At 37.1% G+C, this 27,136-nt stretch overlaps 1 protein-coding gene and 1 pseudogene across 4 annotated transcripts in view; both read left to right on the forward strand.

The window, feature by feature from the left end:
* Positions 1-27,136, forward strand: part of PTPDC1 (protein tyrosine phosphatase domain containing 1) — a 39,834-nt gene that overhangs the window by 8,346 nt on the left and 4,352 nt on the right. Inside the window, exons 1-8 of one of the 4 annotated variants that reach the window (XM_060765999.2) lie at positions 2,745-2,869; positions 13,635-13,727; positions 19,622-19,793; positions 20,766-20,846; positions 21,036-21,154; positions 21,878-22,015; positions 23,245-24,398; positions 24,862-25,047. In XM_060765999.2, the coding sequence (XP_060621982.2) occupies positions 2,827-2,869; positions 13,635-13,727; positions 19,622-19,793; positions 20,766-20,846; positions 21,036-21,154; positions 21,878-22,015; positions 23,245-24,398; positions 24,862-25,047 (1,986 nt within the window). In that variant the 5' untranslated portion in view covers positions 2,745-2,826. Of the gene's footprint in view, positions 1-2,744; positions 2,870-13,634; positions 13,728-18,668; positions 19,366-19,621; positions 19,794-20,765; positions 20,847-21,035; positions 21,155-21,877; positions 22,016-23,244; positions 24,399-24,861; positions 25,048-27,136 lie in introns of those variants that run through there. The other 3 variants (XM_060766000.2, XM_067463560.1, XM_060765998.2) reach the window with 3 other exon arrangements.
* LOC132769253 (myosin regulatory light chain 2, smooth muscle minor isoform pseudogene) lies at positions 16,203-17,145 on the forward strand (annotated as a pseudogene).

The raw sequence follows: 27,136 nt of genomic DNA on the forward strand, positions 1-27,136 counted from the left end.
GAATGCCAGTTGTCAATGAGAAGGAGCGAGTAAAATCAACTAAAGAATGTTCAAAATGCATTGGTCAAATATTTTTGGACTATAAGGATGTAGACTGAGGTACTCCCCCATCACATTTGCCTTCGCTGATGGAGACGGAGTTATGGAGATGTTTTCTCTTGTTTTGTTGTGTGGTGGGAGTTGCCTTGTGGGTTTCCCCTTGCATTGTGCATTCACTGCAATTGGGAGGAGGGTGATGTGGCTTTCCCCACACTTCTGTTGTTTGCAGGGACAAGTGTAAAAATAAACATTATAACCTAAAGTGTGCCTTGCCTGTGATTACAAGTTACTGCTTCTCCTTTAGGGAGAATAGCAAATCCCAGTGTTCCATGTATTTGAATATTCAAATAAACATTTTCCATTGGAAATGTGTGTTGCCATTGTTGAGTGTGTATAGACTCTTAAGTGGAGTTGTATATCCAATAATGATGGGAAAAACTTCCTGCAGGAAGACTTTGTTAATGAATGAAACAATATGATTTTTCATATGTGCCACCATTTCAAGGAAAAGGCAATGTTTCACATTAAGTGGGTATTTTTGATCTGCACAACTTCTTCAAATGTTGTAAGTAGTAACCCTGTCTTTGTTTACTTTGTTTGTTGTAACCCTGTCTTTGTTTACTTAAATATTTGGGTGGCTATTGTTGCAGTAGGAAGGCTAATAGATGGTTGACCATCAACTATCCCATTACTACCCCCTTCTAGCAGCACAGACTAGCATCATGCTGTTCTCCTTGCTGGAGGTTGGTGCTGCTTAGCATTTTATTAGCAGCACCAATAGAAGGAACAGTCAGTTTTTATGGCTACTGGTCATGCCCTTGGGCAACAGGGTTTTCACAGGATTGTAGCCCAGTGCTGCATAAAGTTTAAAACCCTAAAGTCCCAGCTGGCAGTGTCCACTGAGTCCATTTTCACATCAGTAAGAAATATTTTAGCACTTCCACCATGAATATAACTATAGCAATGTGTAATAAGCCAGTGGTATAGTCTAATAAGATTTCTGGCAATTAATTACTCATGGTGAGACTAATGTGGAATTATGAAGTGGTTCCCCTGGATGAATATGTTCAGTTGTGATGTTGAGTTTTTTCTTCTTCTGTGGACCACCTATGTGCAGGTAGGTCATTTGCTGAGCACAAGGCAGGAGAGGAGTTTCTTTAATTTTGTTACATTTGTTGCTACATATTATTATTAATGTCCTTATTGTAGGCACTCCATTTTCATGGGTTGGGGTACAGAACCCTACATTAAAGTGAAAAATCTATGAATTTAAAAAAGCTGTTTTGTTACCTAAGAGAAGCCATGCTATACTTGTTATGCGGATATTCACATAAGAAATCATCTTTAAAAGAATTAGCAACACTATGCTATCTGGAATTGGAAACAAACAAGGGAGTAAACCTCCCATGACAGAAATGAAGTAGCATTCTTACGGTGAAAGACATTTCAGGCATGTCTTAATACAGCTCCATGCAAAATGCTAGAGGGACCCAACAGTCCGCCTTGTTTCAAGCTCACTATCTTTGCTGGATAATCAAATGCAAGTCCTTAGCTGACACAATGTGTTCCAGGCTTAATTAGGTTGCAGGCTTAGGTCTTTGGCACACTTCCCTCTAGAACCTTCTTGTTTGCATAAATAGAAGAGATACTTCTAACTAATATCCTGTGAATTTAGGTCACTATATTCAAATGGGATAATACCATCATAAATTATAAACATATGTGGAATTAGAAGCATACAGGTATAGTCAAAAAGTCAAAAGGATAGAAAAGTTCATTTCTAGATTTGCAATGTTATTAAATTTTTACTTTAGAACACGGCAAGCTGTTCCATATGGTATTTCCTCCTTATCTGAACTGCTCCATATGCTATTTCTTCTTTCGCTGAACTATTGAAAATGACTTACCGGTATTATAATTCTGTGTATGCCAGCAGCCACATTTATTTTAACCTTTCTGTGATTGACCTAGTTCTTAAATTGCTTGACCTGGTTAATTAAAATTAGCTGTATCTGCCAGTGTCTTCTACTAAGAAAGTAACCAAGGAAGTAACCTATTAGACATGAGTGTGAAATTGTAGCTACTGTTTCAAGTGTTTTACAGAGTAGATTTTTAAATTGATATTTAATTGTATATAAAAGGAGCTAGATCAGGACTAAGTGAGTCGTGTTAAGGTCATATTGATTGATGTGTCTCATTGATTTGTAACATCCACAGGATTGCTCTTTGAGCTTCGATCTGACACAGATTTGTGAAGAATGGTTGTTAGCTAAAATTACTGAAATGAGGTATGTGTTTTAACTGGTTATTTTAAACGAGCTGGATTTTAAAAAGCAAAAAAGAATATTGCTTGCATTTGTTTGTGTTATGTAGTTGTTTTTTTTTAATTTAATTTAATTTAAACTATAGAGCAGTCATACAAAATTAATTTGGCATATTTATGGCATTTATGGCATTTATATGCTATCTAAACAGATTTTTCTGCAATAAATAAATTACAACAATAGTTTATAAAATAAGACATGAACTTCTAACATCAAAAACAGCATAAATACAGCAAAAGAACAGAAAACTGATACCAGCTCAGAGTTAAAACAGATAGCTGTTCAGTCTATTCTGAATTTTAAAAGTAGCTTGAAGAGAAAAAAATGCTGGTGATGGCTCCTCCCAGATTACCTTTTACAAATCCAATTAGCCACAGCAAAAACTGTAGCAGCACAGTTTTGAACCTAGTTCTTTGAGCAAGTATTTCTACACAGTTGATGTGACTGACTAGAACTGGTAATAATGAAAGGATCGGCTATTGCCAGCTCTTTTTGCTGGGTTACAGGTAAGAATAGCAAACTTAAACTACTGTAAATTGCTTGTTAAGCTCATTGAAAGTGAGAAAGTCAGTAAATTCTGGGCATTTTAAATTTGATAGATACATTTCATTGTAAATCAGGTTTATTGGCATAACTATTTAAACCATAGAATTTTAGAAACTAGTGATCTTATATCCCATGTAAAATGGAAAAAAAATGAGTGTTAACTTTTTTTGTTTTTGAGTCAATTAAGGCGTTTAGCTTTCCACTGTTCTGTTACAGCTATGTTAATTGCTGGCTGGAAGGCTGCTCAAGATAGGTATATAATGCCTGATAATTTTTTTTTTCTCGAGGCCCTGCCGTAATGACATTGTGACAGTGGTGTACTAATTGCTAATTAATTTGTTGTTTAGCATGTAGGTTTCTGTTCTTCGTTGTAGTTTGAAATGCTAACTTCCATAAAATTTGGTGTCTTCCTAGGTCTGCTCAAATGTATGCATTTTGTATAAATTAGCTTAATCATAAACAGCCATCATTGTGTAAAGAGGATACTTGATAATGAAGAGAAAACCAGTTATGGTTAAACAGGTGGCAAGTGCTTTTCAACAAGGAAAAAAACAGTATTTCAGGTTTTCTTTAGTTCTCACACTGAGGAATCCTTTTTCTGTTATTTTTGTTCCTCACATATTTTTTTAGATTCTTGCATTGTAAGACTGATGGGATAATGTAGGTGTAATTCTTTTTAATTTAATACATAGTTTTCAGAAATTGCAATTTGTGTACATTCAATTTGTTTCTGTGTTGGTTTCTAGCAATTTCATGTATATAGAACAGAGTGCAAAGGCTTTTGAGTTACTTCTGTGTATCAATGTTTCTATTGAAGACATTGTGTTCTCTGACAAATATGTCATCATACAAATGTGGCACTCAGAAAAGGGAGCAGGAAGTTCCAAGTCCCATTTACGTGCTGACCTAGTGAGCACATGAACTGGCAAGTGTTGACCCAGCAATAAATTTAAACTAGCTTCAATGAAAGTCAGGCAGCATTGCAGAATAGAACTTCTCCTTTGGCTTATGTGCAACTGGTTTATCATTGTCAGTTCTTTCCATCAGTGGCACATGTATTGATTTATGGGATCAATCAACTCAGAAGTACTCTGTGTAGTGTTCTGCTTTGAGACTTTTTAGCTAATCTTTTCTGGCAATTGAAAACCAATGTAAAATCTCTTAACTCAAGTCCGACGTGAGCATCTTAAAAATAATGGTATTACTATTATTACTTTTTGGAGAATAATTCCATTACTTGTGTGTGTGTGTAACTGGTAATGCTTGCTTATTATTTATCACTTTCTGTTTTGAAAAACATTTATGGAGAGTTATGCATTTAGAAAGAGTTCTTGCTTTTAAGTGCATTTTAAAGCTCAGTGTTTCATACATTCCTTTAAAAGCTCTTTAGTTCACTTTATAATCACATTTTAACTTTATTCCCTTGCTTTCATTTCCAAGTGAAAATGTGGGAAAAAATTAATAAAGGAAAACGTGTACTATATTTTTTTCCCCTTGGATCACTTTTTGGGGAAAAATTGAAAAAATGGTTACAGAATATTTACTTTTAGAATGAAAAATAAAATATTTAAGATAGCATGTTGTACATCATTCCTCCTACATTGCTCCTCCTCCTCCTACATTATTTGTACAAGCTATGTAGCATGTAAACATTTATGTAAAACTAGCCATCCCCCTGTGTATATGTGCTTTCTGTGTGTATGTGTGTGTATATATTTGTGTATATGTGTTTGCGTATATATATGTGGTTTTGTGCATGCATTGTAATGTAATTTTTGGGTGTTTTTTAAAGCTTTTTAAGTCTCTTCTGCTGTGTTTTTCAGTGCTTTATGAGTGATGGTCACTTGTTGGCCTGTATTGTGTTCAAATTTGGGGTCAGTTTGTCCAGTGGTTTTTGAGTTACGTTAATCCCACAAACGAACATTACATTTTTATTTATATAGACTATAGTACTCCACATTACTGAAATTCTTGGTCTTGGTTTTATTTTTCATAGTTCATTTTGTGGGGTTTTCTTTTGTCTGTTTGACACTGTAGGGAAATACACACACACACACACACACACATACTAATGTTGATGTTTATTATTATCATTTTTACCACTTGGAAAAAAACAAAGAAGTTTCTTATAGTTTAGAAGTTTCTGCATTTCAAAACCAAGTAGCTTTTTTTAATAAATAAAAAAGCAGACTCAATTTGTATTTTCTTTAAAGCACCCTTTAATTTTTTTGTCCTGATGAGAATAGACCCATTAAATCAATAGGCTTATTTTTGGCATAATAGTAATAATTATAATAATTTTTATTTCTTGCCCTCCTCTCCTCACGGCTCGAGGTTACCATTGATATAATGCACCTGCTTTAACTGTGGCTAACAAATTTAACTTAGAAACATTTTATTCCAGCAATACCCTGTCATGTTCGCATATTGACCAGAAAGTGATTACTTTCCAGGTAATCTCTCTTCCCCACCCCTCCCTGCATATTTCCCAATTTCAGTAATTCCATTGAGAGTTAAATGTTTGCAGATATTTGGCATTTTTACATGCAGAGCTAATATTCCTATTTACAGATCTAGAAATCTAAGTAGCAGCTAATTCAAACTGATACCAGATTTCAGTAGTTCAGTAATGTAATACATAAGCTTGGTGGTATTTTCATGTTCTGTATTCCAGAATTCAGAGCATGTGAACATTCCTATGGGAGAAATTCATGAGCTGGCAATTAAATTGGCATAACTAAGGTCTAAATTGCTACTTTTTCCTCCCAAACATTCATATTAGTGATTATCAATAATTACAGCAGTAACTGTAATTTTGGTACTCATCTACTACAATTTAATGACTTGTTATATTGCTTCCTTGGGCCCTTAATCTCCAGTTCTCTGCATAGTCAACATGTATATCATACCTTGTTGCTTCTCCCTCTTCTCTGATTCCTAAATTAAATCATGCGTGGACATTAGGTACTGTAAAAAATATTAAAAGACAAAAATGTCCCCAGTTGCAATATAAAAATATTGAATAATGCAGCTCTACTATTTTGATTCTTTTGGGTCATTTCAGATCTTTTACCTTTTTGATCATTCTATTTTTACTTAAAATCCTCCACTGACTTACTGTTCCTTTCCACATTCCTCACACCCATAATGCTCCCATTAACTTTATCCACCCTAGGTTTCTGGCCTCATTATATTACATGTATAGTGTATATTGACTTATACCATAAACAACATAGAGACACTCTTTGATGACTTGCCCTAGTTTTCTTTGTGGACCTTTACATTTTCAGAAGTGTGGTGTTTTAAAGCAAACATTTTACAGAAATTGTTTTGTGATTTTAAGAAAGCACATTTGTGAGTAAGGTCCAGGGGAAAGCTGCATTTATTGATTACACTGATATGGCTCATCGCTTTTTGCTGCTATTCTCTAAAGTTTTGTGGTCAAATGAGACTGCAGAGAATTGACATTATTGGCTGTGTCTTCAGTTGCATGCTTAGAAAAATATGGTCTTAAATTCAATGAAATGCAATAATTAATTTACATACTACTTTACCATCTCTGTGGGGCAAGGAAAAGCAACCCTGAGCTGATTTTATTTTCTGCTTTGTGTATTATGCTTATCATTCACTCATTTTCAAGAGTAAACTCAATATTCACTAAAGAGACGAGGATAAAGAAGGAAACACAGTTAGCAAAGATTAGTATTTTTGGCCACTTGTGCCTCTACTTGAAGACTAGTGTTTAGGGATCTCCTGGCATCATTCGTCATGGAAGCAAGTGCTAATACGGGATTTAACCTGTAACCTACTAACCGCTATGTGAGAATTATGTTCTTAGGCCAACAAGCTATGTAATATTTGGAAACTCTGTATAAGCAATGAAATTTGGACCAAGTGGTTTGAAAACAAACAAGAAGTAGGTGAAAGGAATTTGTTGCATCCTATCTTGGCTGAAATTTACTGGTTATCTTGAAATAGTAGAATATTATTGAATTGATCTGTTTGTGAACTGTTGAGAAATAACAGATTTTGGGAGGGAGGATACATTATTCTCTAATAAACCTGACATCATGCCCTATTAGTTCTATCAGAAAGCAACATTTAAATAAAATATCTGCTAAATGGCAGCTGGACATGAGCTATATAATTACTTATTTTCTAATAAAAGCTTTTGATAGCATTGTATTTCTCTTCAGCCACTTTCCAGAGAGAGGACAAAACAACACACATAATAAATATTTGCTTTCATGAGGTAATAAGTAACACATTTATGTTCCTTTGTACGCGTTAAATTAGCAAATTAGGGGTGGCTGTAGTTCATTGTGGGGTAATGAAACGTTGCTGTGACACAGTTCCATTTAACGATGCATTCAAGATTACAGATGTATTTCTTTGCTGTCATGGCAATGGAGGTGCATGTTACACGGATAAACATTGCTGATCTGATTAGGCCAATATCCTGGCCATCCAGAGGCATGGGGTTTTATTAGCTCTGTTGCAGAATTAGGAGCATGGCCTGAGATAACACAACGTTTTTGTGCGATTATTGAGTACATGTGCAAATTGTGTACAAAAATGTAATGATCCAATTAACACTAGGTAACACATTTTTTTTGTTCCAGCGTTATAAATGTCATTTGTTAATTGGTTGTATCATTAAAAACATGGAAATGGTTTATTAAATGGCTATACTACTATACAATATCCCAGAATACTTTTTGGCTATCTAAACAAACACAAAGAAATCTATGTAAGGAAAAGGTATAATATTCAAAGAACATATAGTATACACTTTTACCAAAATCTCCAGTACACAGCTCAATTCAGTGGCATAAAGCAAAATGAAAAGGAGCAGCTGCTCTCAAACAAAACTGTTCTAAGTCTGATATCCCAATGTATATAGGCTTCAGGGATACATGTTCAATGAAATCTTTCAGACGAAGTAAGCAGATGATGAGCCATGAGGCTATATGGGATCTATATCAGAACTCTTACGTTTGAAAGCGGCTGCTCCTTTTCATTTTGCTTTATGCCACTGAATTGAGCTTTGTACTGGGGATTTTGGTAAAAGTGTATACTATATGCTCTTTGGTTATTATATATTTTCCTTACATAGACTGCTTTGTGTTTATTAAACTGCAAAACCTTTGTTTTTGTGGAACATCCTGCAGCACATTTTGCTATAGTTTTTCAATGAATATCTTCCATAGTCTCAACCAATTCAACACAGTTTGTGGCAGCCACAAAAATGAAGTTTCTGGAGTATAACAACTACTTTCAAAGTAAAGTACCACATAATTAAACAGGAAATAACACTTTCAAACCAGGAACATTTTTTTTTCAAAATTTGTTACGTAATGTTATCATTGTCTTAATAAATGTTAACCATAGAGATATAAGTCCTTCATTTAGAAACATCTTTATATGATGACATAATATAGCATTTGCTGGATTGCAAAACTTTTTTTCACAGTTTCTACAGGCATAAATATATAACTCAATGTTACCTAGAAACCAATTTCTTATCTACAGTGATATTTTGAGTTAAGAGTTAGTTTGTTCCACAACAGAGCTCTTAACTCGAATTTCTCTTTTCTCAAGGTGAATTTTCCCATTTAAATGCATTGAAATGCTATTAATCCATTCCACCCCTGAACGCCCCCTCAATTTTTGTTATGTATTTTTTAAATAAGAAAATGTACTTTATAAATAACAAATAATGTATAACTGCACATTTACATGGAACAATAAAAAGAAAGAAAGAACAACTTTAAAATAGTAGAAGCACAAAGCTGTGGCAAGGAAGCATATTTGAGCAACAGTGTGTTGGCCAGTGTAACAGCAAGGCAAAACCTTGCTTTCTCTCTCCATAAGGAGATTCAAAGTGGCTAACACCAAAAGAAGTACAATACAATTTCAAATAAACATTAAAACAGTGTTAAACATCATTAGTATTTAAAAAAATGTGATTACATCCATAAAAACATATAAAAACACAGTCACATGGAACAATTAAAAGAAAGATTCACTTTAAAATGCTAGGAGCACACAGTTGTGGCAAGAAAGCACAAAGTGAAGAGACAGAATCATCATTTTCTTCATACTGTACTCATTCCAGCCTCCCTCTCTCTCTTGCTCTCTCTCCCTCTGTCTTCATGAAGCCAAACATACATGATGCGGCATTAACTTTTCACCATCTATATATATAAATTTGTTAGGGGCATCCAACGAGGAAACAAAACTCAAAAAAACCCCAACGAAATTTAACCAAAATTCCCATGCCCATAACACAACCCACAAGGTACAAACATATCTACTCAAAATGAAAAACAACACAACAACACACTCACAAAACGGCAAAACAACAAAACTCAAAAATCCCCCAACGAAACTTAACCAAAATTCCCGTGCCCATAACACAACCCACAAGGTACAAACATATCTACTCAAAATGAAAAACAACACAACAACACACTCACAAAACGGCAAAACAACAAAACTCAAAAATCCCCCAACGAAACTTAACTAAAATCCCCGTGCCCATAACACAACCCACAAGGTACAAACATATCTACTCAAAATGAAAAACAACACAACAACACACTCACAAAACGGCAAAAGAACAAAACTAAAAAAAAACCCAACGAAACTTAACCAAAATTCCCATGCCCATAACACAACCCACAAGGTACAAACATATCTACTCAAAATGAAAAACAACACAACAACACACTCACAAAACGGCAAAACAACTGAGCATGCGAATTGGCGCCCAGCCGCAAGTTCCCTGGCGCGTGCACATGGCCTTCCGGCCAACGTTCCCTCTGTGGAAACCATGCCCACTCCAAGCCCCGCCGCGCCGCTTCCCGCACACACACACACACACCCTGCCGCACACACACACGCAACCCCACGCTCCATCACTCCCCCCGCCGCCGCACGCACACACGCAACCCCACTCCCCCCGCCGCCACACACACACACGCAACTCCACGCTCCATCACTCCCCCCACCGCCGCACACACACGCAACCCCACTCCCCCCGCCGCCGCACACACACACGCAACCCCACTCCCCCCGCCGCCGCACACACACACGCAACCCCACGCTCCATAACTCCTCTCGCTGCCGCACACACACACGCAACCCCACGCTCCACCACTCCCCTGCCCCAATTTTACCTTCTTTTACTTCACGCCACCTCCAAACCCCACCCCGCCCCTTCCCGCCCTGTCAAAATCTAGAAAAGACAGGAAGGAAGGAAAGAAGGAAGAAAGAGAAAGGGAGGTAAAGAAAAAGGGGGAAGGAAAGTTAGAGAAAGAAGAAAAGGAAAGAAAAGGAAAGATGGAAGGAAAGAAAAGAGAGACAGCAGAAGAGAACGAAAAAGGGGGAAGGAAGGAAAGAGATAGAGAAAGAAGAGGAGAAGGAAAGATGGGAAGGAAGGAGGGAGGGAGGGAGGGAGGGAAGGAAGGAAGGAAGGAAGGAAGGAAGGAAGGAAGGAAGGAAGGAAGGAGGGAGGGAGGGAGGGAGGGAGGGAGGGAGGGAGGGAAAGAAGGAGGGAAAGAGGGAAGATTGGCCACAGCAACACGTGGCGGGTAAAGCTTGTTATTTCTATTATTATTATTATGCTATTGTTCCTATGAGACCCTTTTAAGAGGAATGGGAGAGGTGTCAGGTCCCGGAGGCAATGCATTGCATTATTGTTATTGTTATGATGGTGGTGAAATAAAAGGAAATAAAAAGTGAAAGAAGGAAGCAAACAGGGAGGGAAGAAAGGGGGAGGGAATGAAGGAAAGAGAGAAGGATGAAACCAAGTAGTGAAAGAAGGAAGAAAGAAAGAGGTAGAGAAGGAAGAAAGTAGAGAAAGGGGGAGGAAAAGGGGGAAGGAATAGGTAGGGACCTCTCTTTCATAATAGTCCAGATATCTACCTCAACTTTGATAAGTTTTACTATGGGCCACAGCAACGCGTGGCAGGGCACAGCTAGTAGTTTATAAAGCTGCTCTGAGTTCCCTTCGGGGTATAAATGAAGTAATAATGATAAACATACTAGGACTAAAAAAAAAGCACCTAAAATCAACTAACCCAAACCTTCAAAGTGGCCAGCAGTCTCCCGAAATGGACAAGAGCACGAGGTACAGAGGCTGCTTCCTTGTTGCCCTAAGGCTCTGTACTCTCATACTAGCATTCCCTCTGGCAGTAGCTCTTAACTCAAAATGCTGCTCGTAAGTCAAAATAAAGGCTGAGTCAAGTGACTGCTCATAACTCAAAACACTGAAGTTGGGACACTCTTAAGTTGAGGTTCCACAGTATTTGAAAGCTGGTTTAGTCTAGTTCCATAGTTTTCCATCAAGTATCTACATTGATAGGCTTTCTCTTCCAGTATTTTGCATTCTCACAGCAGCAATGAGAGCACCCAAAGCAGAGAGGCTTTTCCTTCATTTACACCCTGACCATTTCATAGTATATACATGCAAAAACATAACCTGTGCTTAACACTGATTTAACTGGCCTCTGCACTTCAAGTTTTAACTTGGTATTAAATATAGGGTGCAGTGGCTATTGCTGCTAACAGAAGAGTTTCACCACAAGATACTTTTGCTCACTGACACAAACCTCCCGAAATACATTCTCTTCCCCTATGGCTAACACTTTAAAAAGTTTTAGCAGGGCAATGAAACAACTATTGTTGTTTCTGTCTCTCCCTTACTATCCCTGCTAAATTTGATTGTCTTGTCTTTGTGGATTACAGAACCAGCCCTGAGGTTCATGTTCTTAATATCAGAAGAAATGTCTTCCCCCATTTCCAAACATTCATACCCATCAGGATGTTTGTGTATTAGATTGTGATTAGCAGTTTTGTTATATGAGTGAGGATGAAAGACCTTTATATAGAAATAACAAAAGGTATTTGGAGCTGTGTGGAATATGAGGGGGTTGTGTTTCCTGTCACTTTGTGATGTGGATGTGCAAGTGAAATTTTCAAGAGCTCTTGTTTTCCCCTGAAATTAGTCATCTTAAATAAATGCAGAAGCTGAAAATGCAGAGGCTGAATATTACTCATAGTACAGAACTTTGAATAAGTAACTGATTTTCATCTGTGCTTTTTTTTGTTTTAATTAACGCTTTGTTAGTTATTCAGAATGAAGAAATTTAAAGAAAACCTGTGTATATATTTTTTTCATCACAAACCTAACCTGCCATTCCATGTAAAATGTGCAAGGCAACTAACAAATTGTAAGATATGTAATGATCATATCAACTTATTGGGGAATAATCTTCCCAAACATTTCAGTTTCTCTTACAAAACAAAATAATTGCTGAACATTCTCCACACCATGTCCATGTACAGTTCAGGATCAGATTTTCCACAAGAACTAAAATCAGGAATTGAACAATTGCATAATTGCTGTACACAATTACATAGGCAAAAAGCATATAGAACATTTTGGAGTACAAAACCAAATGCAGACCAGCATGGTTCTTTGCTCTCATTCAGTCATAGAACTGGCCCTTTAAATCACAATCAATGAACTAAGCCACATGAGCACAGGTGGTGGTTCACAGTATTATCACTCAGCAGATGTTGGCCTAATTCTAGTGCAGACTGAGGCATGCTTAAAGTCACTGAAATAAATGGCCTTAAGCATGCCTCACTCTGCAATGTATTTAGGCCATGGCTCCCTTGAAAGATTTCTAGGGGAACCAGTGTCACAGGATTCCCACACTGAATACATTTTATTTTATTTTATTTAAGTGTATGCAAACATACTACCCTGTTTCCCTGAAAACAAGACAGGGGTCTTATTTGCTCCAAAATATGTGTTAGGGCTTATTTTCAGGAGATGTCTTATTTTTCAATGAACAACAATCTATATGTATTCTTGAACAAAAAGCTCAACATTTATTCAAATATAATCATGTCATGTTTCTACATATGGTACTCTACCACAGTAAATGATGGATAAATCCTTTACCAAGTAAAGCAGACATCCCCAAAATAATCACACTCAAAAGACCCCAAGAAACCTAAAACAATAAGGGCTGGCAAGTTCTGTGCTCTCACACAGATCAGGTAGTTCCACTGGTGTCACTCCCCTCCCAAACCCATTCTATTAGAGTGTTGTGGCTGCTTCCAGTTACTGGGAGAGCCAACCACTACACTTGGTTGTGATGGGACATGGAAGAAAGCAGCTGGAACACCAAGGGTCTTGACAGGGGTTTTGCTGGAGGACCTAGAAATGCCCAGAGAACCCATATTTTGTTGAATGCGGATAAATTGTGATAGGCGTTTTGGGTTTCTTGGGGTCTTTTGAGTGTGATTCTTTTGGGGGTGTCTGTTTCTGTGGTGAAGGGTTTATTATGCTCTGCTGCATTCTATTACCAATTGCTTTTACTTTTTTTATATGTATAGCTGTCTGAACTATTTACATTTACTTTTTAAATTAACTGCAACAGGCTTATTTTTGAAGTAGGGCTTATATTTTGAACATCCTCAAAAATCCTGAAAAATCATTCTAGGGATTATTTTCAGGGTAAGGCTTATTTTCAGGAAAACGGTACCAAAAATGTTAATCTTTGGCTTCCTCTGGTTTGGATTAACTTGTAGACATAAGTCAATATGTTCTATCCTATTGTTTTTCTTCTGCTTACCTTTCAAGACCCTACAGCCAACATACAACAGATGTAGAAAACATAATCAGTGTTAAATGTTCTGTTTCAACAGGTACTGCAATGGCTGCAGGAGTCCTACTGCAAAATGAATTACCTTATTGTTCTCTGGTAACAAGCAGTGCATATCTTGCAGACATGAATTCAGGTAATCATTTTTTAATACTACATATCTCATGGATGAAAATTTGAAAGAATTCCTGTACAGAACTGAAAAACTAAGAGATGACACCTAAGCTGTTACAAGATTTTGAAGATTTGAAGAAGCTGTATAGTTTTCAAGGCAAGAGGGACCACTTTAATTTTAAATAGAGTAGTGAGAATGTTTTTGTTTTTATTCTTGTGTTACTGCAGCGGAATATAATAAGCTATTTCAGTACAACCCCAGTTTTCATGGAACCAGTATTTGCTCTTTAATTTATCCACATTCAACAAAATATAGTGTCCCTAGGCATTTCTAGGTCCTCCAGCATGACTCTGTGCTATTCCTGGGCCAGAAGTACTTCATTTGAATAGTATTTGTGATTATCTGTGGTTTTGGAACATATCCATGTGGTTATGAGAGTTTTACTTTACTCCCATTTTACAGATGAGAACTGGAAGCAAATAGGGTATAACTTTCAAGTCATAGCTATGGCAGAGCCGAAACATGATTTTGAGTCTCCTTTATCTTAAGTTTCCCTTATCTGTTCTAAGATACCAATGGGTACAAGAAATATGCCCCCCTTTCTTTCTTGTACCCACTGGTATCTTAGATCAGAGTTTTTCAAACTGTACTCTTCCAGATGTTCTGGACACCAGATGTTCTGGACACCAATTCCTAACCGCTGGTAAACTGACTGGGATTTCTGGAAGCTGAAGTCCAAAACACCCAGAGAAGCACTGTTTGAGAAATACTGTCTTAGAAAATATAGTGTTCTTTTGATATAAATAAAAGTATGTTCCTGGAAGAATAGCTTATACTTTCCTTCAGCTGAAATGTGAGTGTTTTTGAAAGCAGTCCTATACAGCTGTACCAGGAAGGAAGTTTTGTTGACCTTGATGCTTATTAATTTTGAATAAACAGCATAGAATTGCACTGTGAACTTGTCTCCCTTAGTCAACATGTTGTGCCAGTTACCTATCCATTCTTCATGTCTAGTCATAAGCGCAGCACATATCTTACATACAATTTATTTTTTATCTGTGATCCTATGTTACCTTGACAGTTTCAGGATCCTATTTATTTTTATGCACTGTTCTTGAGGATTGAAAACATGTATGGAATCATATGTAGGAAAGCTGTGTCTTACTGCTGTAGCACCAAACCTTTATCTCAGCTGGGCAGCTGCATAAATAGCCTAGCAGTAGACCAGTCCGACTTCATTCACCATCTTACTGTGGACGTGTAGTTGTAACAGAATTTAGATCTAGTATGGCTTCCATCTTCAGAAAAAGTTCTTCTGTGACTTTCTAGAGGCACTTTTACAAAGGGGGTTGGGTAGGAAATGGGCAGCTGTAGCAGAATCATTAATGAAATGATAACATTGTGCAAGTGGAAAACAAAATTAACAGAATGACAGATTATCACTATCATAACTTCTTTTAAGTCATAGTTTGAACAAAATGCTTTAACGGTAGACCCTGCCCAAAAGTTGCACAAATTGGTAATTCTTGGTCTTTTTGTCTCTCCAGAACAAGGGTTCTCAAACTATTTCAGCTGTGGAGCCTTTTTTGAAACAAAAGTTTATTGTGGAGACCTAAGAAACATTTATATATTATCTACTATATTATCTAATATATTATGCATAATATATATATCAGGCATGGGCAAACCTTTGGACACAGGGGGCTGTCATGCGTTTTAAAATTTGACAGATGGGCAGGGCCAGTGGCAGATGGATGGAGAGTGTTTGTGTGAAGTAATTGGGGGGCAGAGGGACACAGATTCCTATGCACATTGCACATATCTCGTTTGTTGTGCAAAAAGAAAGAAAGAAAAATACAATATTTAAAAGGAAGAACAATTTTCACCAACATGGAAGACCCCAGGGGGCATCCAGTCCAACTCCCTTTTGCCATGCAGGAAAAGCACAATCAAAGCACCCCCTGAGAGGTGGGAGGAAAATAGGGGTTTGGAAGCAAAGAAGAGGTAGAAGGATGTTGAGGAAAAGAGCTTGTGCAGCAAGGGAGGCAGAGGAGAAAGAGTCTGTGCCCTGGAGGACGTTGCTGCTATTTCCAGCAGCTCAAAACTTTAATTTCTCTGCATTTCTCAGGAGGAGGAAATCACTCCTGGAGCCCCAAGGACTCCACAGAGCACAGTTTGAGAACCCCTGCTCCAGACAGTAAACATTGCTTCCTAAATATCTGATGTGGCTGACTAACATTTCTTTTCCACTGTGCCAGGGGCTGGTACCAGATTTATCCCTGTGCCAGTTTCATTAAATGTACAGTGTACAACATAGGTGTTAAAATAACATCCCGATTTCAGTGAACTCCATATGTTACATACATTGTAGACAAACTGATTATGTTATATCTTGTCAAAAGATAACCCAAACAGAATCACAAAGAGGAATTGGTATATTTTGGAAATGAGAATGAACTGGCTCTTCCGGAAGTGCTGCGGCTGTTGGGTTCCTGTACTCCAGAGCCACTGGTCTTTCTCTTGGCTTCTTCTACAGCTGAAGCTTCTTCGTTGCCACTCAGAATCCAACAGCCACCATGTCAAGCAAAAGGGCAAAGACCAAGACCACAAAGAAGCACCCTCAGCGGGCTACTTCCAATGTATTTGCTATGTTTGATCAGTCCCAAATTCAAGAATTCAAAGAAGCATTTAACATGATTGATTAAAACAGAGATGGCTTCATTGACAAAGAAGACCTGCATGATATGCTTGCTTCACTTGGGAAGAATCCAACTGATGAATATCTAGATGCCATGATGAATGAAGCTCCCGGACCCATAAATTTTACTATGTTTCTCACAATGTTTGGAGAGAAATTAAATGGCACTGATCAGGAAGTTGTAATCAGGAATGCCTTTGCTTGCTTTGATGAAGAAGCAACAGGCTTCATTCAAGAAGATTATCTGAGAGAATTGTTGATGACAATGGGAGACAGATTTACAGATGAAGAAGTAGATGAGCTGTTCAGAGAGGCACCAATTGATAAAAAGGGCAATTTCAGCTACATTGAGTTCACACGCATCCTTAAACATGGAGCAAAAGACAAAGATGACTAAAATAGAACTCTTCCCTCTGCAGTTCTCTTTAGATCTCACTTGCGGTTATTTGAGGGTTTTTTCCTGGTAGAACCTGTTGCTTGCATTTAGCTTTACAGCTTTTGCCTTTCTTGATGTATTTATCTATACCAGGCCATTCTGGCCCACTTTGCACCTGTGTAATCAGGCTGGCAATAGGGATTGTGATTGTGATAAAAAGAATTGGAGGGCAGGACCAATGACTGAGGGCCCAGGAAAAAAAGTCTCAAATTTTCTGGTTTAGCTGGATTTTTACATTTTGTAATAATGCCATTTTGAAATAAGATTGCTATATCAATAAAATACCTCAAATGCTGAGAATGAAATGGCATCTCACATGGGGGAAAATATATCAAAATCCATAATTTTGTCCCCAAATCTTTCCCTTGACTTATACATGAGGCTGATGTATATGTGGATATTAAAATACATTTTATCCCTGTGCTAGTTAATTGCTATTAACATATGTTAATTAATAGCAAACAAGGCTGAAAAAAGCCAACCTTGTTTGACATTCAGCAAAACTACAAATCCCTTTGTTTTAAACATTCTAAAAGTTTGAATGTACCCATAATAAAAAAAAACTTTGCTGCTTGATATACAAAATCCAAAAGTCAAGCATTTTGGCCATCAAACTGTAAATAATAAACTTGATAATTTATTCTCTGTAATAATACATCTAAATCTGACAGGCTTTTGTTTCATCCCTGTCTAAAAGCTGTACCAGCCTTTCCTGAATCAAGAGTGGGGTTGAAAGTAATTATGCCTACCTATCATGAAAGTTAAAAAAGAAGCTTTTTAAAATTTTGTTATACAGATCTCTATTTTGGGTGACTAAATTGACAGAGCATTGATTACTGTACTTTGCTGTTTCCCCAGTGCCTCCTCCACAGGTACATTTGTGAATGAATGTTACAAAGACATGATACATGTTCAGTTTTTCTGTGTTCTAAAATAATCTTTCTCTGTACTGATTAACCCAAACTTCCCACTCTAGCTTTTGTTAGTTCTTATTATCTAAAAATTTTAAAACATGCCAGGAGAATCAAGTATGAATTGTGACATCCATATAAATATCTGATCTTTCAGAAGCAAAACTTAACTTATTTTTGTCCTTTAGCAAGGATTAGGAAGAGGAAAGACATGTCAGGTTATAACATCAGCAAGACTGCCCAATTCATTTATGTCTTCTTCCACATTCGGGCCTGCAAATCATGGAAAATGTTGAAGCTTACACCAAAGAGGAGGTTCAGAATGTAACTGACTATTAGTTTGGCTAATAAAGTTTAGTAAATCATTTGTTTCTCCATATGCTGTAATTTAGCATTTATGATAGGCTAGACTATTTGGCTTGTTTTGCTGTAAAATCATATCTATGAATTTCAGCCTTTTTTGTTTGTTTTGGAAAGTCCTCGAGTGACTTCTAGTGGTTTCCAACAAAAATCTGTCCTCAAAGAACTTCTATTCGGTGTTTTATCTGATAGCCCTATTTATCAGTGAAGTTTTCTCACTTTTGGGTTTTTCTTTTCTTTTTTGGTTTGTTTGCTCTGACTACCTATGTAGAGGTTACTGCTGAAGCTGAAGTCAGCAGATATGTAAATCCATGTTTGGATTACTGAACTATTGTTTTGCTAATAAGAGCTCCCTTTGTTTTTCTGTTCAAGTGAGGAGGACTAATTTCCCTATTCGTGCATTTTTCTGTTTCACTTTTGAAATTGTTTCTATACATTTTCTTAACATGTTTCATTGTGCCTTTTCTTGCTACTTATATAATGCAAATGAACTGGATACTTTACAATCTTTTTTAAAAAAAACTTTTTATTTCAGTATGATACATAAATGTACTGTGTTAGAAAATGATCATGTGGCATTTTCCAGAGAAAGGCTATTTTCTCCTGTAAAATACTCCACATAGTTCAGATTTTATTCATGACACTTCAGTTGAGATTTCTTGAACACTATTAGTTTCAAAGTATGTGCTATAGAGAAGCTGCCTCTTATCCAAGAAGAGCATTTATTCAAGACTCTTTAACTTTTCCCTTTTCATATGAAACTATTTGGGAGTTCTTGACCCATTGGGAATAATCTGCTTTGAGCGATTGTAATCCAGCAGGAAACATTGTGTGTCCCACACAGAATCAATTGATATAGGATTTTTCAGTGAGTTCATTGTTGGTTTCCATGGAGACTAGCCAGCCTATCGGGAGCAGCCATTAGATCATACAGAAAGATGCATGTCTCTTTGTAAGTTCAGTACTGAGCAAGTCAGATTCCTCGCTCGGCTTGACTTCCTCCAGCATATCCAAGCTGCTGCAAGTAGTGGCTACCGATCATGCAAGGCTCACCCAGGAGACGCCTGACAGTGAATATTTTCAGCAACTTTTTTCAGGGTCGGAGACATTCTTCCTCCGATCCTCTTCTCCGCGTACTTCATAGGCGACGGAGTTCAGTGGTAGAGGTCCTCTCAACTTCTACACACAGAGTTATGGTGGCAATTTCCTCCGTAAACCCAGAGGAATTAAATGCTGCTTTCTATGAGAGAAAAAGTAAAGTATTGGCAATTTCCTTTGTATGAATTATGCTTGGACTTTTATTGCTCTGTGTCAATGTATCTGTGGTCTTTTTGCTATAACTAAGCAGAGATGAATGTTTGAGTCACTTTATATCATTAAAAAGGTTAATTTATTTTTTTTCAAGCATTTTTGGGTAATACTTTGCAACTGTCATTTTGTAAAGAAAAAGAAAAAATGTAGGAGTTATATCTTCTTGAAAGATTTTGTTTGGTCTTGAATTTTGTTGCAGGAAGGTCTAGGCGTCCTACGGCAAAATACACAAAAGTTGGAGAGCGTCTTCGCCATGTCATCCCTGGTCATATGCAATGCTCTATGGCATGTGGTGGCCGTGCTTGCAAATATGAAAACCCAACTCGATGGAGTGACCAAGAACAGGCTGTTAAAGGGCTCTATTCTTCCTGGTAGTGTGCAGTATTTGCTTCTGCTAGACTTTTAAAAAAATCATGTGAATATCTAAATCTCTGCTCTTTTACACCTCAGTTTTAAGTCCTGTCGAACTGACTTCTCAGTAAATAAGTTTCAGATTAGATTGTGTGTATGTGTATGTACTTTCAAATTGCCTGTCCACTCATGGTGACCCCATGAATTTTATAGGGGTTTTTAAGGCAAGGAATACTCAGAGGTTGTTTTGTCAGTTCTTTCTCTGAAATATAGACTACAACACCTAGTATTCCTTGACAGTCTCCCATCCAAACACTAATCAGGATTGACCCCACTTAGCTTCCAAGATCAAGCAAGAGCCTACTTTCAGAAAAAAATTATATACAGATTTGGGTTAGTCATCTTTCATATACGTAAACCAGCTAAATGAAGCGTGACTAACAAGTAACCATGCATGAACCATATAAATATGGTTAGGAAAGCTCTAGGTCTTGGGTTCATGCTTAAATTGTGAAAAATGGTGTGTGATGTCTAGACTATTATTTATTTCAATAGGATGTCAATCACAGTAAACCTGTCATATCGATTTCAAAAGGAATCTTCAAAAAACAGACTGGATCCAGCTCCTGGCTACAGTTCAGTGCATGGCTTTTCTTATAGAAACATTCAACCAGGAGCTTAAATTGTATAAACCATTTTATAAAGCTGTTAAAAGAACACTTTAAAAGAATGTGTAATTATTTGCTATGATGGATATAGAAATGTATGCATATCCTGTGTTACGCACATTCTAAATATCACAAGCTTTTGGCACCCTAATGGCATTTTGTTATGTAAAGTGTTCCAGCTACATAGGGATAAAAGGCGTTTAATGGCTTGAAAGCACATAGTTAGCTAAATTGTCATGGCTTATTAGCTAGAAAATTACCTACGAATACCGAATCTGAAATATTTTAACCCCTAACTTTTCACTTCTTTCCCCACATTCTCAGGGTTACAGATAATATTTTAGCCATGTCTCGACCCTCAACAGAACTTATTGAAAAGTATAATATTATTGAACAGTTCCAAAGGTAAAATGACTATATTGGAATAAATTGCTATATTTTTCTGTTTGTAAAGCAAGTGTATTGTTCCTTTCCTGGCTTTGTTTGGATTGTTTGTGACATTTTATTTGAAGTTAAGAAGGAACATTGGAGGGTTGGGGGAGAGACTGAATGTGTGCCTAGTTCAGTAATGCCTCATCTTGTTCTTTGCCTAAGATGTGGTATAAAAACAGTAATTAACCTCCAACGTCCTGGGGAACATGCTAGCTGCGGGAATCCACTGGAACAAGAGAGCGGTTTCACCTACCTTCCTGAGGCTTTCATGGAGGCGGGAAGTAAGTTTGTTCCTGCTGTTGTTCCTTATAATTATAAAGCATGGTGCTGCAGGCTGTTACTGCCACCTACTTCCTAGGTTAAAAGCAGCGAGTTGATGAATATTTGCTTAAAAAGACAACTTGTAGAGAATGGGAAGTAAAGCATGCATTGATCCAGTGTGGAAGCATGATAGTAAATTAGTAAACTGCCTGCAGTAGGTGGGTATCAGTGCTTAGTAGTGATGCTGAATCTGTGATAGTATTGTATACTGACAAGATCACAATTGCATGCAGATTCCATTGTCTTTTGCTTCTTCAGGAAGGCTTCCTTCCCTGTCCCACAGAAAATGCCACATTTTTCAAATTGAGAAGACTTTCAATTGTTTGAGAAAGATGTCATTGAATTAGGGATGTTGTTATTTTTAGGCAAAATGTTATATTGTTCCTATTTAAGTGTATTCTGTTTGGAGAGGTTGCATACACATGTGTGCTCAACTCATTTTGTTTTATCATAGGTCTTCTAAATCAAGATTTCTGGGAAATACATTGTCTGATTTACAAGTGGAATTTAGAGTTCAAAGAGAAATTCCAAAATGCAGGAAACAAAAATGTTGTTCTTAAATCTGCTCAGATCTCTTTTTGAATACAAATCTTAACACTATTTGTGTTATAATACAATACATTACACTGTTTAGGGTCTTCTGATGGTGATAACACTATTGTTCTACAATATTTTCTTTCTAGTTTATTTTTATAACTTTGGATGGAAGGATTATGGCGTGGCCTCTCTCACAACTATCCTCGATATGGTAAAAGTGATGACTTTTGCCTTACAGGAAGGGAGAGTAGCTGTTCATTGTCATGCAGGACTTGGCAGAACAGGTAAAGATACTAAACTACAACATCAATGGAAACCTGTTTTTCTGAAATTCAAAGTAGTGTACACAATGTATGAGCCTTACTAGATTGTTCAACACTCTGTACATATGTATAATGTGTATTCTGACAGAAAGCAAGCACAAAGTACACATTTTTAACTGCTGCTTGCATGCCTACATTTATATTCCAATGTTCTTTATGGAATATGTGCCACAAAACACTCAAGATGTTCTTTGATTTCAGTTAGCAGGTTGAGAATTTGGCATGAGAGCTATCGTAAAGTGAAGAGGGTTTGGTGGGACAGAAAACATTACTAGAGATACCTGTTGAATTACTTGTGATGATGTTTTCATATCAAATTTTGTTTTCATTTTCAATTCTGCCCTGTTCTCATGCTTACCTTTAAACAAACAACAACAAAAGGTATAGAGTTATTTACCAAAGTATCATTTAAGGCATGGAAGCATTCATCTAGCATTTTTAAAAAGTGATAAACATTAACATGGTTGCTCCCCATTTTCCCATAGGTATTGCTATGTTACTACTTTGCACACCCTTTACTTCAAAAATATTATTTGGAACCATTACAAAAGCTTACCGTGTTCCTACACTGATTTCAATTCCTGAGCAACTACCTCATCACACTAGAATATGTATCCACTTTAATTACAATTTCTGCTTCCTGCAGAATTCTAGAGTTTGTAGTTAGAAAGGGGGCATTCTGGGTCTCACTAAACTACAAACTCCAGAATTCTGCAGGAGGCAGAAGCCGGATTTAAAGTGGATCGATGCTGTAGTGTGATGAGGTCACAAGTACCAATCTCATTGCTTCAAAATATTTCTTCCATTTTTATTTTTTTTAATCCCCATTTTGTTGATGGTGCTTTCTAAAAATAATTTTGTCCTTGACTTTTTGGATGCTACACTTGTGCTTTTAAAAATATTTTGCCCTGAAGGTTATTGTGTACATATTTTATGGAAAGTCTATGAATATATCTTTGTATACATAAATATATTTATAAGAGTATGATTATATTAATAAACATATAGAGTTTATCTGATTTTCTCTGTTTATGTTATGGAGGTTTTTGCTATGACAAGTAGGGGGAGAAAAAGAGAGACATCTTCTGTGCTATAGTTATGAGTTTCCATATGCACTCTTGAGTTACTTTTATTGTTTACATTAGTTTTCTCCTATTAAGTTTACCCATTTTTGTCTTTTTCTTTTCCAGGCGTTTTAATAGCTTGTTACTTGGTTTTTGCAACAAGAATGACTGCTGACCAAGCAATTCTTTATGTTAGGGCAAAAAGGCCTAATTCTATTCAAACTAGGGGGCAACTACTATGTGTGAGAGAGTTTTCACAGTTTTTAATTCCACTAAGAAACGTGTTTGCATCCTGTGAGCCCAAAGCACATGCAGTGACTCTTTCCCAGTACCTGATCCGGCAGCGGCATTTGCTCCATGGTTATGAAAGTCGACATCTTAAACATGTGCCAAAACTTATTCATCTGGTTTGCAAACTGCTCTTGGATTTGGCTGAAAACCGGCAGATGATAGAACAGGAACTTATGGATCTACCAGATCTCTCAGCTGAAATTCAGGAGACTGTTTCCCAGCTAGATTCCACAGAGCTTGAAAAAGAGCTAACAAGGCAAGACAGCAGTGCTTCAGAGCCATTCTCCCTCTCAGGATCAAATCCTGTGAATCCCAGTGACAATGAATGTGATTCCCTTTGGAGGAGGAGGAACGTTGATTACCTACAGCCTCTCAGTCGTTCAAAAAGACGTATGAGCTACAGTGACTCAGATTTAAGAAGGGCTGTGTTTGTTTCTGAGCAAGGAGAGACACCCTGGTCAGTGCCTGTGCAAATGCCACTCCGCAACAAGGAAAACCAGCAAGGTAGTGATGAGAACAATCAGACAAACATGGCAGACTTAAACAGAGAAGTTTTAATTCGAAATACATTTACTTTCGCAAGTCAGGGTAAATTTAATTTAAATAGAAAAGATCGTAATTCTCAATCTTGCCGCAAAGGTAGCTTTCCCAAAGAAGTACAGCGTAGTAAAACCTATTCTTCAGGCCTTACATGTCATCGGAAGGAAGAGGAAGAGGAAGATGATGAGGAACTGAAAGCATTAAACTATAATTGTTCAAGAATAGGTAATTTTTATGGTAAAAGAATGTGGTCCTCAGAAGAAGACTCAGACAGCTGTAAAGCAGAGCATGACTTGTATAATAATAGAGACCCCTCTGAAATTCCCCATATTATTGTACAGTCTGAGCTCACTCTGGAGGGACGACGAGAGTTGGCAGCCAAAGCCCTTGCAGATGTAAATGAATTTATGGAAGCTGAAGAAGTGAAGCAGAGAGTGGAAATATGGCAGGTATTTTCATTAACTTCATTCATGTACTTGTTAAAGTGGGAAAGAGCCATTCAGAAATAATGAAGACTATGCCATCTTTCACAGTGCATTAGATATTCTGTTGGAGGCTATTGTAATATGTAGTTATCAGTAAACATGTAAGCTTGATGCAACTAAAGATCTCTTGATTTGTGCCTTTGAATACTATGAGATATTTAAATTTTAGCTGCTGAACTGATATGTGTGTGTCCATGTGCATGTATAGAGGATTTTTCTTATTTGTGAGCTGCTTCACCTTGGTTTTATGACTGACCTGTGGCCTGAATAAAATTTGGCTGACTAGCTACATACATAGAATCATGATCCTGTGGAAGATAAAGCTGAGAATGGGCTTTTATTTTTGTTAAGGCACTTCAGTGATCTGTCATAACATTAGACAAAGACAATTTATAGAGAACTGACTCAGATGTTTTTCTTCTGTTAGAAAGAATTAAATTCTCAGAATGGAGCCTGGGATAAGATATGTGCTGAGAGAGATCCTTTTATCCTTAGTAGTTTGATGTGGTCATGGATCGAGCAACTTAAAGAACCTCTCCTAAACAAGCATGATGTTGAGGTGTTAGCAAAAGAAAATGTAGACTCACAAGAAGCACTTACATTACTAGATAAGGTAAGTCTTGCACACATTTTTGTCCTTGGTTTTTTATTCTACTTGCTGTTTTAGCCTACTGGCATATATAAGGAAATGTGTATTTTGTTGTTGCATTTGTACATCTATGTACATCATCACAGTGCATCGCTAGTAAAGGACCAACATGTACAAATGCATCACATGCAATTTGAAATTCGAATTGGACAAAAAGGCATACATCTCATTGCCTGTGCCATTTGACTTTTAGAAAGGGAAGGTGAAATGGAGCAATTGTCCATTATATTGGTAAGTGCATGCACAGTGGGAAGTATAAGCACCTGATTAAATGCATTTACTACATTTGCGTTTTACAATTGTGTATGAAAAGGCCTTCTATTTCATATTCAGTGTTCTTGTTCCACTTCATTTATTTCAGTCTTCAGTTTTTCATAAACAAATCTTTTTTCTGTGTATGTAAAACCACATGAAATTTATGTCTATATATTATTTGAGAGATGTATTTCCTTCTTTGCTGTGTCTTGCTCCTAAATTAAATTCTGTTTATGATCTCTTTTTGCTATTGGCTGTCCTTTGTTTTTTCCCTGGTCTCATAAAATAGCTAGATCGGAGAGCATGATGGTGCCCAGTTTCCCTGAAAATAGGACCTACCCTGAAAATAAGCCCTAGCATGATCTTTCAGGATTTTTGAGGATGCTCCAAATATAAGCTTTACTTCAAATAATAAGCCCTAGTTAGCTCATAAAAAAATTAATTTAAATAGTGTCCAGGCAACTATACATAGACCATAATAAATCTTTTGGAACAAAAATTAGTATAAGACCCTGTCTTATTTTCAGGGAAACAGGGTGTTAATAATTTTGCAATTACATATTTAGAAGCCATTAAAACAAGGGAGAAGCTCTTGTCCTGTGTTAGGTGGCCAGTTTTAGTGGTACGGTATTAAAATATTATTTCCCCATTTATGCTAGTTATATGTGATATGAAATATCTTTACATTTGTGGCTATATAAACAAATTTGAAATTTTAATTACTTTAATCAGCCAGCTCTTGCTAGTTTTTGTTGGATTTGAAATTTTTAATGGGACCACTTTCTGTTCATAGGTCATAGCATGGTTCTTATATACATACTGTAAGTTTGTTGTTTATTCATTCAGTTGCTTCAGAGTCTTCGTGACCTCATAGACCAGCCCACGCCAGAGCTCCCTGTCAGCCGTGGCCACCCCCAGCTCCTTCAAGGTCAAGCCAGTCACTTCAAGGATAACATCCATCCATCTTGCCCTTGGTTGGCCCCTCTTCCTTTTTCTTTCCATTTTCCCCAGCATTATTATCTTCTCCAAGCTTTCCTGCCTTCTCAGTATAAAGCCAAAGTATTTATTTATTTATTTATTTATTTATTTCCTATATTTATACCCTGCCCAAGTTAGACTTCTCTTAGTACTTAGTCTTTGCCTCTAATATCCTTCCCTCCAGTGAGCAGTCGGACATTATTTCCTGGAGTATGGAATATGGGCTGGTTTGATCTTGCTGTCCAAGGCACTCGCAAAATTTTTCTCCAACACCACGGTTCAAAAGCGTCTATCTTCCTTCGCTCAGCCTTCCTTATGGTCCAGCTATGTTAGTGTGCTCATATCTAACTGATCTGTGTGTTTTCCCTGATTTCTTTAGTCTGATTCTAAATTGTGCAATAAGAAGTTTGTGATCTGGACGGCAGTCAGCCCCAGGTCTTGTTTTCACTGAGTGGATGAATGTCCGCCACCTTTGGCTGCAAAGGATGTAGTCAGTCTGATTTCGGTGTTGACCAACTGGTGAAGTCCATGTACAAAGCCGTCTTTTAGGTTGTTGAAAGAGAGGGTTTGTTATACACAGTGAGTTTTCCTGGCAAAATTCCATCAGCCTACGTCCAGCTTCATTTTGTTGATCCCAGATGTCATTTGACTACCCACCTTAGCATTCCAGTCTCCTGTAATGAAAATAATGTCTCTTTTTGATAGGTGCTGCAGACCCTCGTAGAACTGATCTACTTCTGCTTCTTCAGCAGCTGTGGTTGGGGCATATATTTGGATCACTGTGATGTTAAATGAATTGAGATCATTCTGTCATTTTTGG

The sequence above is a fragment of the Anolis sagrei genome, chromosome 2 (genome assembly GCF_037176765.1).
Source record: "Anolis sagrei isolate rAnoSag1 chromosome 2, rAnoSag1.mat, whole genome shotgun sequence".
Taxonomy (NCBI): Eukaryota; Metazoa; Chordata; class Lepidosauria; order Squamata; family Dactyloidae; genus Anolis; species Anolis sagrei.